Source organism: Podarcis gaigeae (genome assembly GCF_964106915.1).
Source record: "Podarcis gaigeae genome assembly, chromosome: 11".
NCBI classification, from domain to species: Eukaryota; Metazoa; Chordata; class Lepidosauria; order Squamata; family Lacertidae; genus Podarcis; species Podarcis gaigeae.
The window spans coordinates 7,901,572-7,918,500 of NC_139687.1; the positions used below are offsets into that span (position 1 = coordinate 7,901,572).

At 45.2% G+C, this 16,929-nt stretch overlaps 1 protein-coding gene across 1 annotated transcript; it reads left to right on the forward strand.

Moving 5' to 3' along the window:
* The first annotated feature begins 429 nt into the window (after positions 1-429).
* On the forward strand, positions 430-8,316 carry CTSL (cathepsin L). Its single transcript, XM_083702154.1, has 8 exons — positions 430-580; positions 2,256-2,391; positions 3,310-3,432; positions 3,515-3,670; positions 4,377-4,601; positions 6,125-6,293; positions 7,280-7,397; positions 7,797-8,316. Exons 2-8 carry the CDS (start codon positions 2,266-2,268, stop codon positions 7,894-7,896), a joined length of 1,017 nt encoding a protein of 338 aa, XP_083558280.1. The 5' UTR covers positions 430-580; positions 2,256-2,265; the 3' UTR covers positions 7,897-8,316.
* The last annotated feature ends 8,613 nt before the right edge of the window (positions 8,317-16,929 follow it).

The following is a 16,929-nucleotide window of genomic DNA, read 5'->3' on the forward strand; positions in this document are numbered from 1 at the left end:
ATGTCTACCGTCACATCTGCTGGTTTGTTTTTGCGCTTTGCAGGCGGCGAAGGCTTTTGAGTTGGACGAAGAGAACCACGCCTTGTCTTGCGAGGTGAAATGGCCTGAATGCGCGTTGGCTGCGCTTCGGGGCATTCGGATCATATCTGCTTGCAACGTCTCCTTTCCCCCCTGGCACTGTTTTGAAACAGGATTTCCCTCGCCTTGCTGATTATATTATTAGAATTGCATTACATATCGAACAGCTTGTGCCTCTACGATTTCCCAGCAAAACCCACAAGCGAGCCAGGGCACGGGTCCTTGTCCTCGCCCGCCCCATTGCTTCCCATAAAAACAAAACACCACCCCCTCCCTCTCCTCCATCACGGAACAGGTCCGGGCACCGCTCGGATCACGGGATCGGGAGTCACGAACTTCGGCAGGATTAGCCCTCGCTCCGCCTCGGCGCCTGGCAGCCAATCGAAGCGCAACAGGGGCCGGGCTTCGGCGAGCCGGGCACATTTACAGCAAAGCCCCCGGCCCGAAAGAAGCCAGAGCAGGGGCAAGCCGAGGAGGGTGTTCTGTTCCCGGGGCCGACCAGGTGGGTTTGCAAACGCCGGCAGGTCGCCAAGAGCCTCCATTTCGCTCCTCTCCGCGGGCTGTTTTTGTGTAATGGCTGAGCGCTGGGTCTCCAGCATCCCTCGCCGCGCCCCGGTCCCTGCCGCTAACGGGGGCCTGGGGAGAAGAAGAGGGCTCCTTTGGGTACCCCTCTGATGCTCGGAGCCACCCGGGTTCCTGCTCCGCGGTGGAGAAAGGAATCCGGGAGGCGCCGCTGCCCGTTTAACGGGGTGTTTTGGTGTGTATCTTTATCGGCGGGCGAAGGGCAAGGAGGCGCCTGGGCGCTCGGCTGAGCTTACGTATTTTTCCCCGGGTGGCCGGCGCTCCGATGAGCCCCCTTGCCCATCTTTTACAAGTGGGAGTAGCGGGGATTTGGGGCGCGCCCGATTTGCTTGTGCGCGTTTTCTTAGGGCGCACCCAATTGGGGTGGGTGGGTCCCACCCTGACCCTTCCTTCCCAGCTGGCTGCTGCGCGGGTCTTTCTCTCCCTTCGAGGCAGCCCAGCGCTGGGATTTCTCATCTTCTCCCGGATTGAGGGATTTCCCCCTTTTCCTTTTCTGAACTAGACCGCAGCGCGCTTCTGCTCCAGCGCCCTCCTCCCCCAAGCGATTTGGCTCCGGATCAGCAGCCAAATGGGCTTGTTTACACTGGGCCCGGCGCCGGAGCGCCCTCCCCCCTCGGCCGCCTATCATGTGAGGGGCGCTCGCGTGTCTGTTTACTGGAGCGGGGTCACGTGCTGGGTTTGGGCTTTTTTTGCAAGGACCCCCCCTTCACCCCCCCTTGGTACTCCGCCCCAGACTGGGATGCCGGGAGAGCGGAAGTGATTCCTGGAAAATGCCTGATGACTCATATCGGGATCCAGGGAGGCTTCTGAAAGCGCCAGCTATTAAAATGCTTACAGATTCCTCCTGTTTTTCTTCAGCCTTCGACAAGGGCTTTGAGAAAAGTACATTGGGGGGGAGGGGAGGGGAGGTCGCTCTCTTGGTTACCTGCAAAGGAAAAATCTGTTTGCAAAGCAGCCAATCTAATTCACTCCTATTGAATATTTGTGCAGTGGGTGGGAGCTGTAATAATAAAGTATAGGATTGTTAGATTTGTGGACATCTCGCAGGATTGGGTAACCTTAGTAGTTGCTTGAACAGGCCTTTCATATACAGTGGTACCTCGGGTTAAGTACTTAATTCGTTCCAGAGGTCCGTTCTTAACCTAAAACTGTTCTTAACCTGAAGCACCACTTTAGCTAATGGGGCCTCCTGCTGCCGCTGCGCCACCGGAGCCCGATTTCTGTTCTCATCCTGAAGCAAAGTTCTTAACCTGAAGCACTATTTCTGGGTTAGCGGAGTCTGTAACCTGAAGCGTATGTAACCTGAGGTACCACTGTATCATTTAGTTAGTTTCTGGTGCTCATTTTTCACTTGCCACAGAACCACCATCTGAAACACGTTGTATATACATACTAGATGCCTTGTGTGGTAGCACTGTGGTGCATTTATACCAAAACTTTAAACAAGTAATTTATTCTCTCTTCAGTGAATTTCATTTCTGTATAGTTTGCATAGCCTCATCAGAGGGGATTAAACTGTTTCTGTCTATTGGTTCCTCGCTGTAAGTGAAGGGAGAGATTCCTGTCTAATCAGATCTTTTTCTTGCCCTATAGAGAGGTTTCACCATGAAGTTCTATCTGTGCATTTTGGCCCTAAGTTTGGAGGCATGCTTTGCCGCCCCAGGGCTGGACCCTGCTTTGAATGATCACTGGGGCATGTGGAAATCGTGGCATAACAAAAAATACCATGAGGTAAGTGTTACTACATACCTCTCAGTGTGCATGGGCAAAAGGTGTTCAGAATATGTGCGGTAGCAAAAGTTGTATGAATGGTTCATGTATCTGTTGGTGAAACCATCTGCTAGCCTAGGTATTTGGGTATAATTGCCACCTTAGGGGACACAAACAACACTTCAATAATCTGAGAGTTACTGGTATAGCAGATCGTAGTTAAGAACATAATGAACACCTTTTTAGTCCAGTATCCTGGTCCCTCAGTGACCAACCAGATTCCTTTGAGAAGCAGGATCTGAAGTACTGTTCTCCCCAGTTGTGATTCAGAGGCATACAGTAAGCAGGCAAGTTGTACAGGTAGACTTAAGTGCTCTAGATTCTTTATTATCAGATACGAAAAGAATTTCTCAATATTATTTTGCTGCTTGAATAAGCCTCATCTTGGGAACAAAAAACGTAGCTTCCTCTTATGGGAATACCAAGCTTTCAAAGTAGTCATGCTAAGTATGAACTACTCAGATATTAGGGTTAATGTTTGGAATGTTTTCCATAGCAATGGTAAGCTGCTTAGAGCAGCAAAGAAAAGCTAGGCATACTTTTCATTGCTCAATTCAGATGTCATTGCAAGCCACATTTAAGAAGTCTGGCTTGGCGTGATGCCTGGAGGGACAAATCATGATTTGTAATGAGCCAGTAAACCAGAACTGGATACCATGATTTGGTGTGGTGCGTGACTTTACAAACCATAGCTGCAGCAGCCTATGGCGCTATACCAAATAGATAGGGAAACCAAAACAGGGAGGCAACCATGGTTTGCAGAGGTTCCAACCATGGTTTGTCACAAACTATGGTCCGATGTCTGAACTGAGCCTATGTCTTTAGCTGTTAGAGGCTGTTGGGTGCTCAGTTTTCCTTGTTGCTTTCTTCCTCTTTTAGAAGGAGGAAGGCTGGAGAAGAATGATCTGGGAGAAAAACCTGAAGATGATTGAATTGCACAACCTGGACCACAGCCTGGGCAAGCACAGCTACAGACTGGGAATGAATCATTTTGGAGACATGGTACGTAAATGCCAAGTTGCATAGCTAGCATCTCTTGAGTAACTGCTTAGATGGCATGCTGACTTATTTCCTCTTTCTTCAGACTAATGAAGAATTTAGGCAAGTCATGAATGGATTTAAACGCTCGAAAACGGAAAGGAAGTTTTCAGGATCACAGTTCCTTGAACCAAATTTCTTGGAGGCGCCAAGATCTGTTGACTGGAGGGATAGAGGATATGTCACACCAGTGAAGGATCAAGTATGTATCTGATCTGGGGTTTTTCTTTTCCTTTGCCTAACACAAGCAGCTTAGTCTGTGGTTGGATTTCTGAGTGGTACTTTAGCTTCTGTAGGACTTACAGCCAAAACATAGCTACGTTGCCAAGAAAAAAATAGCTCCTTTAGTTATGGGAGGTAGCTGAAGAACTCGAGGACATAAGAGCCTATTGGATCAAGCTCCTAGGCAACTATCCCAATCTCAGAGTGACCAGCTAAATGCCTGAGCACAACAGCACTCTCCCTGTCCCCACTGTAGAGCTAACATTCAGTGAGTATCCCTTGAGAACTGGTTGAGGGATGCTTGGCAATGGCGTCAAAAATACAAAGTGTATGTTTCTTACTTGATGCTAGTGAAATTGAGTTGCCTTTGCACAGGGGATGGGGACCCTCAGGCCCTGCTTTGCATCTTCCTTGGGTGTCTTTTGCCCAACTGGAATGCGTTGAGCTTGAATAGTGCCTCTAGATTGTATGTTTTCTGTCTAGGCCAGCCTTAGCTCCCACCTGGCTCCCTCCAATTGTTGGTCTGCAACTCCCATCAATCCCAACCATTAAATACTAAATTGAGAAGAGTAGTTACCCTGCCAAAGCAGCATTTTCTCCCGCTGCTTTACTAGAAGCATTACAGTAGCATGCGCTGAACTTTTTCCTGGCTTTAAACCAATTCATTTCTCCTCACTTGCCCTCAGGGTCAGTGTGGCTCTTGCTGGGCATTCAGTACCACCGGAGCCCTGGAAGGACAGCACTTTCGCAAAACTGGCAAGCTGGTCTCTCTGAGTGAACAAAACCTTGTGGATTGCTCTCGGCCTGAAGGGAACCAGGGCTGCAATGGGGGCCTCATGGACCAGGCTTTCCAGTACATAAAGGACAACGGCGGCATTGATTCTGAGGACTCCTACCCATACATTGGAAAGGTGAAATGGCTTCCTGAATGACAGCTTCTTCCTTGTCTGTTCTCTTGTCAGATCTACCAGGCCAACATACCTCCCAGGAAAAGAAATTCCAAAAGTTGTGTTGGAAGAGGTCGAACCCAAGCATACATGGGGGTTTCACTGAGTTGTTGGCAGCCCAGCAGATGAAAAAGGCAACTAGGCCTTTCCCCGCCCCCGCCCCCTTTCATCATTGGCCTGAATTGGTTTGAAAGCCTTGAGCAATGATAGTGTTGTGGTTAATTTAACTCGGTTGCACATGCCTTTAAAGCTCTACTTGCGCAATGCAAGTTAAAAATAAAAACTACAGGTTTCCCTTGTTGACACATCAGTGAGTTGCTGCTGGCTATTTATCTCGAAGGACTTGATAGGATTCTTAAACAGCTGAGTGTTCTGCAGATACCTGTAAAACTATATAGCTTTCAGAGTTACACTACTGAAATCTTTCTTCCACAACTTCTTAATGGAACATTCTGTTTTATTTTTCTACTTGCCTCTAATACCACTTGTTGGGTGGCAAGTCAGATGTTAATACAACATTAAACTACTGTTAGCTTGCTAAACTGAATCTGAAGTTTTAACTTCAAGGCCCACCTATGACTTGGCAGCAAAGAAATAAAATTCTTAACACTTTGGAAAGGGAGAAGCTGTGGCCATCTAGATACTGTTACCCCCTGACCCTCCGTCATGCTGGCTGAATCTGCTAGTCTAGCATTCTCCGGAGAGCCCTCGTTTTCCCATCTCTGCTGTATATTGAGTTGCTTCAGAAAGTGTTTCTTGAATTCAGGAGTGTCTTTCCAATACTGCTCACCTCTGGTGCTGTTTCATTGTGGAGATGAAAGGACAGTTCTGTTCAGATAAGAACTCTATCTCTGCTAACGTTTCCCTGTTATCCATAGTTTTCCCCTGGCATCATAACTCTTGTTTTGCCTGGGCAGATGTTGTATGCATTGTAGGGATTCTGTGGCCCTTCAGATGCTGGAATACAACTCCCATCCTCTGACTATTCACCCTGTTGCCTGGGGCTGATGGGAGTTGGAATCCAGCGATATCTGGAGGGACATGGGTTTTCCACCCATGATGTATGTGAATCAGGGTTGGAAGGGACCTCAAAGGTAATGTAGTCCAACACCCTGCTGATGCAGGAAATCAACTATTCTAACACCCCTTGATTTAGTCTTTGATGAAGTAATGACATCTGGGAGGAGGATGGTTTGGTCCAGTATATCTTCTCTTAAGTTGAAGAGCATTGTGTGTGCGTGTTAAAATTGGCACCTCTTTCACATGTGAAATATCTTTGGGTTTGGGAACAAGAAGTATGTAGATGGGAAGACCTAGTCACAAGCTCAGATGTGATATTTTCTTGTTGGGGCACATACTTCTTGTGTTGTTTGTGGTTATTTAAATTTGGGTGTATATTTATTTTTATTTGGGGTTTTCTTTTCTTTTGCATTCACTGACTTTCTGAATTCTGAATCACAACCAACGTGACTGTTGTTGTTTCAAAGGATGACGAAGATTGCTTGTACAAGTCTGAATACAACTCTGCCAACGACACCGGCTTTGTGGACATCCCTGAAGGCCGGGAAAGGGCCCTCATGAAGGCCGTCGCTGCCGTAGGACCAGTCTCTGTGGCGATCGATGCAGGACACACCTCCTTCCAGTTTTATGAGTCAGGTGAGTCTAAGGGTCTCAAAATGATTTGTAATGGACTTTGCTGAATGGAGTATTGCGCAGTTTGACTTCAGTGTGGGCAACGATATTCTGGTGCGCGCTAGTCTTGCACATCTTGAGGCCATTTTATCTATGAGGTGTATTGGGGTTCTGGGTCTTATTCCAATATGCATGGATGGTTTTTGCAGAAGCATTGCAAGGCTCTTGCTGCTTCTGCTTAAAGATAAGACACACCCCATGCCTCGTATTCTTAGTGAGTTCATGCAGAGTTTTGGCAGGAAGATAGTTGCCTTTTGCAAGCTGCCAAGGCTTATAGAGCCCTGTATCAGTTTCTTCCACTGGGCAAAACTAGCTTAGTGCTAACACTTTCTGGACAAGGGGCACCCATCAACTGAGAGGGCAAGGACTTAAAGTTCCGCGGTGGCACTGTGGTCTAAACCACTGAGCCTCTTGGGCTTGCAGATCAGAAGGTTGGCGGTTCGAATCCCTGTAACGGAGTGAGCTCCTGTTGCTCTGTTCCAGCTCCTGCCAACCTAGCAGTTTGAAAGCATGCCAGTGCAAGTAGATAAATGGGTACCACTGCAGCGGGAAGGTAAACTGTATTTCCGTGCGCTCTGGCACTCGTCACGGTCCTCTGTGCGCCAGTAGCAGTTTAGTCATGCTGGCCACATGACCTGGAAAACTGTCTGTGGAGAAACGCTGGCTCCCTCGGCCTGAAAGCGAGATGAGCGCTGCAACCCCAGAGTTGCCTTTGACTGGACTTAATCGTCCAGGGCTTCTTTACCTTTATAATTCAGTGGTACAGAGACTTCTCTCTGAAAAGCCCGGGCAAGCTGCCCCCAGTCAGTATAAGACATTACCAACCTACATAGGCCCCTGGCAGTTCCTATAACTGAGCATTCAGATGGATAACTTTGGACCTAGTAGACGAGGAAAGGTTGCTGTTCTTCTGGAAGCTGATCCACTTTTTTTGACTCCTTCCTTTCTAGGTATTTATTACGAGCCAGAGTGTAGCAGTGAAGAGCTGGATCATGGTGTTCTTGTCGTTGGCTATGGCTTTGAGGGTGCAGATGAAGATGGCAAGAAATACTGGATTGTGAAAAACAGGTACTGAGACTTCTTTAATCTTTTGATCTCTGGCAGACTTAACTGTTTCTATATGCAAGTTTGGTTTTCTTTTGGCTGAGGTTTGGGGACATCCAGGCACTCATAACTCCTACCTGAGTCTTGAAGTTGTACAAACCAAGAACAGCTTTTCGGTTTGAAATCCGCTGAATGTATAAACTGTCCCAAAAAACAGATACGCAAGGCACTAAATATTCCTTCGGGCCTAATAATTTCTAGGCTGCCCAAACACTTTTGGCTAGTCGTATTGCTTTCAGCCAGAGAAGCAGTCCATCTGTTATGCATTCTGTGCAAAACTACCAGGGGGACGGTGTGGACTTACAAAAATAAATCCTGCAACAAGAGGCAAAGTTGTAATGTTGTGTTTTTGTGTTTTTCCAGCTGGAGCGAGAAGTGGGGCCAAAAAGGCTATATCTACATGGCTAAAGATCGGAAAAACCACTGTGGAATTGCTACAGCAGCTAGCTACCCCCTAGTATAATTTTACAGAAAAAGGAGCCACTGGAACAGCCGCAGCCGTTAACTTGAGGAAATATGAACCACTGGAATAAGCTTTCCAGCTTGTTGGTCACCAGACATCTTCTGAGGCCACCAAGCATTCAAACTGCAGAAAGACTTTAAACTGACTAGTATCTATTTCTTCCAAGATTGTTGTTTGGGTTTTTTTTTTTAACCTTGAACCTCTCTGATGTTTACTTGATGGCAACATGTGCCCCTCTTTTTCCAATTTTTTTTATTACTTGATGTAAATGTTGCTTATGTGCACAAGCTTGTAATATTGATAGCTTGCAGACTGGCTAAACCATGTAGATTTTCTTTTCTTTTTTAATTTTATTTTTTAAGCAACGACTTGCACAGAACGTTACAGCTTTTAAAATAAAACACCAAACATTTCAATGTACCTGAATGGATTTTGTGTGCTTTCTTTTGTACATGAACTTCACGCTGTATCCCCCTTCTCAATCAAATCAATTAGTTTTGGACCAATTTGGTTTCTGATGTGGTAATAAAAGCTGCAAAATAACAGAAAAGCAGTGCAAAGCATGTAATGCAATGTTTTCTGTATGGGATTGGAGTTGAGGTTCTCCATCTGTAATGAGTACCTTAAAAGATTCCTAGCAAAAGTCATTACAATTCAAACTGGCTTATACCGCAATATATTTGTTAGTCTTGAACGTTCCACAAAGCTCCTTGGTAGCCTTTGCTGCAGCAGACTTCAAATGATTTCACAATAGGACTATACAATTCAATGCCAGGGCCCTGCTCTCTCTGCTGTGCAGATATATGAAAAAAAGTTTTCCTTTGGGTGACAGTTGAATAGGGTATCTTTTCCATCTGCTAAAATGACACCTGTTCTGCAAGCACAGCAGAGTGAACTGTACCATTTCAAGTCTGTTGGTGAGTTATAAAATTTTTTTGAATGCTCTGCAAGCAAAGTGATTTGCAGTCAGTAAGCCAGTAGAGTTGGAAATCTAAATCTGAAGAAAGCTGTGCAGTTTTCTGTCTTGGGAAAAAATGTTGTGTTAACTTGGGGAAAACAGTAAAGTTGAAATCTTACCCACATTATGAACCGATGCAGGTTATGCTGCTACCTGTATAGGTAGAACAGGCTTTAGAATGCAGAAACAAGTAAAGAACTCCACAGCGGCTTAGTATTTTGTTTATGAATCTTGTGAAATAAAAATAAGCACCGATTGTAATAATACCTCAAAGCTTTTTCCAAAAAGAAAAAAATAGTTTTAGAAAAAAACCAACTCCTTACAACTTGCAAGAAAAATATTAAAATCAACAATTTTTACCATTTTCAATTTGGGGGCGGGGGACAGTAGTGATTTTGCCTCTACAGAGCTGTCTTGAAGATTGTCTTCTAAGCAGTTTGCACAGTGAAAAGTGTTAATAAAAATGGTTGTAGCATTCTGTGACCAATAAGGCTCCTTTCTTGATGGACTGAGAACCTAATACTGTATTATAAAAGCCTCTATGTACAGTGGTACCTCAGGTTAAGTACTTAATTTGTTCCGGAGGTCCGTTCTTAACTTGAAACTGTTCTTAACCTGAAGCACCACTTTAGCTAATGGGCTCTCCCGCTGCCGCCGCGCCACTGGAGCATGATTTCTGTTCTCATCCTGAAGCAAAGTTCTTAACCCGAGGTACTATTTCTTGGTTAGTGGAGTCTGTAACCTGAAGCGTATGTAACCCGAGGTAGTAGTACCTTGTCACTGTAGTAGACAAAGTAAACTGCTGAAATGTGAAAGCTGCTGTTTTTGTCGCTTCGGTTATGCTGTCATGACAGAAGAGGCGCTGGGTACAGTGCAAAGGAAGGCCTTTCTGCCTTGGTGAATTGGGCCAAAATCCCTTTAGTTTTGGTGCTTTGCCTTTTTCTATTTGAAAAATTTCCTTCCTGTTCTTCATTCACTGCCCCGTGGAGATTCCCAATGAAATGGAGAGAGAATGTGTGTGTTTTCTATAGGGTGGATTATTTGGTATCACCTAAGAAAGGTGCACAGAGTTTATGCAAATTTAGAAATAATAAAAAGTAAACCGAAATACAATTCAAAGCTCCATAGTGGAGAAAACTTGCTATGTAAGCTGTGTGCCTGCTCAGTCTTTTCAGTGTGCTCTCCAGGTGCTAATTGTTGATGGGTGATTTCGATGCCCCTGATTTATAAACCAGATCTCGACTGGGCAGCTCTTCTCACACAGAACACCCACGAGTAGAGGGTTGTGTTCTGTAAAGCAGAGCAGATGGCCTCCCTTCTTCTCTGCCTGAAAGTCTGCATAATGCATTTCCCCCAACTTTTCTCAACTGTTCATGGGAAGCCAATTTGGTGTCTTCCGGGAGTTGAGCTATAACTCCTATCCGTCCCAGACATGGTCAGTGGTCAGAGATTGTGGGAGCTGTAGTCCAACAATTCTCCCTGATAGGACCCAGACCTTGTGATCATCATCTGTGGCTTTTCTTTGTGTGCCACCTCCACGAGAGGTCCAGAGGGTGGCAAAGCAAGAAAAGCCCTTCCTGCAGTGGAATGCCCTTCCCGGGGGGCTCGCTTGGCACCATCATTATACATCTTTAGGCTCCAGGCAAAAACATTCCTCTTCAGCCAGGCCTTAGGCTGATGAACATGCTATGTCCTTTTAAATGTGTTTGAGTGGTGAAGGGGTTATTGGCTGGTGTTAGTTTTATGTATTTGGGGACAGATGGAGGGCACAAGGAGAAGGGGACGACGGAGGACGAGATGGTTGGACTGTGTTCTTGAAGCTACCAGCATGAGTTTGACCAAACTGCAGGAGGCAGTGGAAGACAGGAGTGCCTGGCGTGCTCTGGTCGATGGGGTCACAAAGAGTCGGACACGACTAAACAACAACAACAACAATTTAGTGTTTTGATGCTGTGAACTGCCCTCAGATCTTCAGATGAAGGGTGGCATTCAAATTTAATCAACACATAAAATAATAAATAGTCGTCGGTGCTCATGACAGACATCCATTGCAAAACTGGAAAAAAAAGAGTGGCTTTACAATGGATAGCAGAGATGCAGCAATGGAGAAAGACCTTTCATTATTTTCCTGCCCCAAACTGCACACCTTCAGCATTTCAAACCCTGCAAAGGGAAAATATGCAGCAGCAGACTGAAGTAGCTTTTAAACCAACTCAATGGGGAGATTGAACTATAGTCATGTGCTGCCCTGGGCTCCTTTGGGAGAACAGGCATGATATAAAATTAAATAACAAAATAAATCTGCTTGTGATGTGTCCATTAGGGTGTCCAGTTATGCTGCCCGTGTTAACATAACGAGGGTCTGCATCACCCCAAAGAGGGCAGTTTTTTGCATATGGCAATGATATATGTAGAAGGAAATGTAGAAATAATTACTATAAATAGTAATAGAACCTCACCCGGGGGTGGGGGTGGAGACACCAGGTGGTTTGTATGCCTACTCAGTCTGCTAGCATCAAGCTCCTCTCTCTCTTTATGGTTCCTTCTCTTAAAAGAAGACTTGGGCTGGTCAGCACTGAAATACAAGACACCTTCAAATACAGCTCTTCAAAACAGTAAAAAAAAGTAGGTCACATGACTACCCAGCTATCCATTTATATGTACATAAAATACCTTGGCGGGTCGGCTCACAGCTTACCATTTAAATCTAGACCAACAAGGTTTCCACCGTCCTGACCTAACCAGGTGATAAGTACATTGGTGATTGAACTCTCTGTTCCTGCAAAGCCGTCTAGCCTGATCCGATGCATGTTTACTCGGTACACGGTTACCAATAACCAAGGAGGACTTAGTTCTTAGCACATGTGATGAAGGTTGCAGCATTACGTGTACCAAGTTTTGTTTTTGTTTTGTTGGAACTTATGTTTGAGGTTTTCCAACCACCTTTTCACATCAATGAGACTAGTTTTTTAAAACAGCCCACACGCGAACGTTGATGACAGGAAAGCGAGTTAGTTCTCACTAAGACTGTGGGGCTGGGGGCGACCCAAAAGGTTTGACTGGAACAGGAAGTGGAACAAAAAAGACACCCTCCTACACTAGGTTTGCTTTTGTATTGGCGGATATTAAGATAGAGAATGCAAATGTTGGAGGGGAAGCCTACAAATTGCTGCCGTTCGGTTTTTCAAGTAAACTGGCATGTGTCTCTCTGGAGCCTGTGCTGATAATGCATTTTTTAATTTCGCTTTGAATCAATGGGGCATAGCAAGCAGTTCTGCCCTGGGCTGGGATTAGGCTTGCTCAGTGCGTTTGTTATTGCACAGCCCACGACTGAGTGAGCAGTTGAGCCGGGGATATGATCTCTTTCTCAGCAGTGAGCAAACTGTTCCACTGGTGATCAGTACAGGAACCAAGCAAGGAGATTTTCGCTTGGCTTCAGTTCTTAGGTTTCATGGCCCAGCGAAGAGCACCCCATCTTTGAAGATTTAATAATTTTCATTCTTGTTCAGACGGGTTGTTGCATTTGAAACCTAAAAGAAAATGTTGAAGATTGCAGACTGATACCAGAAGAAGAAGAAGAAGAAGAAGAAGAAGAAGAAGAAGAAGAAGAAGAAGAAGAAGAAGAAGAAGAAGAACAACAACAACAACAACAACAACAACAACAACACGAAGCAGCAACAACAACAACACGAAACGAAAAAACCTGGTCTCACCTTAACCTTTTAGGGGTCAGCAAACTTTTTCAGCAGGGGGCTGGTCCACTGTTCCTCAGACCTTGGGGGGGCGGGGGCGGACTATATTTTTTTGGGAAAATGAATGAATTCCTATGCCCCACAAATAACCCAAAGATGCATTTTAAATAAAAGGACACATTCTACTCAAGTAATCCGTGGGCCGGATTTAGAAGGCAATTATGCCACATCCGGCCTCCGGGCCTTAGTTTGCCTACCCATGCCTTATACCATACATACCAAATGAGCAGAAAGTATGAGGAAAATGATAAACAGAAATAACGTTTAATTTTTAAAAGGGCTCTGCAATGTCATGGCGCACTCATGTCCCAACACCTACCCTTCTAGTTCTTCCCTATGGATTGCATAGAGAGATGGGATTGGGACAGAGAGCCCAAGTCACAAACAATGGATTGGGTCCAAAATATTCTGTTGGCACCCCATGGCTCAGAGTAAACCCTGACAGCAGGAGTTTGTCACCTGCCCCTGCCCCTGCATATTGAAATATGCCCAGTGGGCATATGGAAATTTGTGCCATGGACTTGTGCCCCAAGGCTTTTACGAACGCAGCAATGCCCTTGATCAGATTACCCCCTCCAACATCCAACAGGACTCAGGTCCTACCTCCTTCCCCAAAGGGCAAACCATACCCTTATCACTATCCATGGCATATCTTTGAATAGTATGGAGAAGAGGTATTTTCAGTTCCATTGAGATAACACAAATGGCAGCAGCTGGGCTTCATTCATTTTCTATCAGGCAGTGCACAGCAGGAAGAAAACCTTTCCTATGTACACCTTAGTACAGTGGTACCTTGGGTTACAGACACTTCAGGTTACATACGCTTCAGGTTACATACGCTTCAGGTTACAGACTCCGCTAACCCAGAAATAGTACCTTGGGTTAAGAACTTTGCTTCGGGATGAGAACAGAAATCGTGCTCCGGCGGCGCAGCGGTAGTGGGAGGCCCCATTAGATAAAGTGGTGCTTCAGGTTAAGAACAGTTTCAAGTTAAGAACGGACCTCCGGAACGAATTAAGTACTTAACCCGACGTACCACTGTATCTTGAAATTTCCTGGGCATAAAGTTGCATTCTTATGATGCTGTACACCAGGGGTCAGCCAGGTTTTTCAGCAGGGGGCCATTCCACTGTCCCTCAGACCTTGTGGGGGGGGGCGGGCTATAAGCCACCCCTCACTGACTCTCCCCTCCCTTCTCCACAGCAACCGGACAAGCCCCGGTGGCTCCTTACCTGTGTCTTGCGAGCGGCAGGGGCTGGCAACAGCGGTGGGACAATGAGCGGTGCACGAAAGGGCTCCGGAGAGGGGCTGCTTAAAATGGCGGCCGCTTGAGTGTTGCTGCTGCTGCTGCTGCTGCTGGCACCAAGACAGCCCAGCCCCCTTCCTCCTCTAGGCAGGGCAGGGAGAAGCCAGGAGGAGGGAGGGAGGGAGGAGGCACTGGCGCCACTGCCGAGGGAGGGAGAGAGAAAGAGTGTGCGCGCTGGCGATCCATGCAGCGATTCCTGGACTGTCCGTGGGCCAGATCCAGAAGGCAATTCAGCCTGATCCGGCCTGCAGACATTAGTTTGCCGACCCATGCTGTACACACTAGAGAGATTGTGTGGATGTGTCTTCTCCTGATGCGCATTACCTGATTTATTTCTGTGTCTGTAATCCCCACAGCCCTGAACTCCGATTCAATGAAGCGGTCATGTGCAATGGCTGTCTGAAATGTAGGCATCTCAGTTTAACAGTTGCATCTCTGTTGGAATTGGATGGAGCTGGTTTGAGGGAAAGTACACAAACAGAACACAAACATTCTATTTTAAAAAATGCAGCGTCCATGTAGATTGTGCCTAACACCATGTGCACTCAGGTTCAAACACCAGTGGTGGGCATGTGCTGGAGCCACCGTAAACTGCACTGTGCTGAGATCCAAAGTTCCACAGCCTGAATTTGTGTTCTGTATGAGGAATGGCAGTGTGCACTGTGGAAGCTGCCTTCAGAATAAAAATCAAGCTACATCCAAAAATTATGCGTAAGCCAATTGTGTGAATATTTTCTGCATTTGTTCTCCCCTGTGGCCATAATTTATTTTAGCCTTTTGACTTTAGATTCCTAATTTGTTTTAAGGAAGTGGTTTCATATTGCCTTAATCTCATTTCCTAAACTAAAGTTAGGCCTTCATCTTAGAATTTCAGGTCCTCTTTTATTTATTTAGGGTATTTCTGACCCACTTCCTGATCCAAACAGAACCACAAAGCATCTTACACACCAAGGGGGGAAATCACGAAGAGCCACAAAGCAGCTAGAACTCTCCCCCCAAAAAATGTTCATTTTGACCCCCCAAAGGTTGGTACCCTCTGACCTCGAATGCATACAATGCATATTACTGCCTAAAGAGCAGTCAGACCACAGAGTCAGAAATTACCTGACAGCACCACGGCAATCCTGGAAACGTGTGCAGCTGTTTCACACAATTAAGTGGATTTCAAAGTCAATGTACCCACACAAAAGGCACTGATATCGTGTCTGAGTCAAACATGCTAAAGACACATTTGTTATTCACGTTTGGATGCTCCATGAGAAGCAGTCTGTAAATTAAACCAATCAATAAATCAAGGAGCACAGTTGGGTTGACAATGAAGTAAAATAGCACATTCATCATGTACTCTTTCATTCCATGTAATGTTGCCCGCTTTGCCTTCTTCCAAGCCTCTCAATCGTTCTTTCCCTTCTGCAAGTTTGGGCTGGCAGGACTCTGTGCTGCAAACAATGGTTTCGCGTCAAAAGTTTAACCTTTACACTTGACGAAGTAGAGCTTCAGGCTTCAGTCATCTTAGTGCTATGCTAATTGGGGCCAGGGAGGCAGAGATAATAATCTCAAGCATTCCAAAGAAGACTTGTTTGCATGCTAATGTTTTGCTGGGACTCTTACTGGACTCTTCAGATGTTCCAGCAGATATATCTATATTCCAGCAGATATATCTATGCGTTTCCTCAGAGCATGTGCACATGTTGCTATGTTTCAAGTTCAGCTGGGCATGTGGCCATGGGTTTATTCTTTTCTCTGCAAACAAAAAAACTGCTTTTCTCTAGCTATGGTGAGGAACAGTCCACTCTGAAATCCATTTGACACATAAGGATGTGAGGAGAGTTATTCTGAAGGTGTTTATGTGTATTAGGACTGCAACAAGCATGAATTCACAAACACACATATGATATACCCAAACCCATTGTCAGAGGACCAAGGGTGCTTTCAGACTATTGCCATTTTGGGGAGAGATTCAATCACATACCATCAAATATGTTTTCAATAATTCTCATTTTTACATGAGACAGGACTCATGTAAAAATGAGAACTACTAAAAAACAGGGGGAAAGGTGGGGTATATATAAATCAACAACAACAACATCATTCAGGTTATGCAATTAAATTGATTTGGGGGGTCTTGTGTAACAAACCCACTCCCCCCATTCATAACTGCTGTCCTTATGATATTATTATTATTTCAGCAATATATTTTGTGAATTTAACACGTAGTAAGAGGCCCAAAATTCCAAATAAGTCCAAACTGAATGAAAATGAATTTGTGAACAACTCTTAGTTAAACAATTCTATATTGGAGCCTTTCTCTGAAATATTTGTTGTTAACTTTGAGGTTGGTCTGTACATATTACTGGCTAAAGAACAACTAGGTAGTCATTTTTCTCAATCTGGATCGAAGCTGGGTTGGGTGGGGTGTGTGTGTGCATCAAAATACAGGATGTATAAGAAACAAGGAGATAAATAGAGGCTAAATATTTGTGACTCACATCATGTGTATACAGCTTCTCAAACTAGTGGTTGGGAGTGCACTGGATGTGGAATAAACAGGGTTTTATCCAAGAGTTTTAATGACTTTTCATCCAAACAGACCAACACGGCCTCTTCTTTGAGGGAAAACACAGGGGAGGGTTGATATACAGAAGTGATCTATGTTAGCTAGTTGGAGAGAAAATCCATGCTTAGAGATATCATACTTTTAATAAGCATAAATAAGCTACCAAACTGGAAAACAAAGAGGCCATCTTTATCAGAACAATGTGGGGTCATGTTGGTTATACAAAAGTCCAGTCGTTGCGGCCTGGCAGCCAAGGACAGTTGCCTTCTGATTTTGATCAGCTGCCCCACTGTAAAATTGGGAAAATAAACATGTTACCTCACAGGTCACAAGACTAAGGGTAGTCTCATGTGGCTGAATGGAAAACAAACACCTGCAGCAGACTGATTAGCTGAACTGATGGTTTGAACATTGACAAATGTTTTATCTGAGTAAAGGAGGAAGATGGCAAATGACTCAC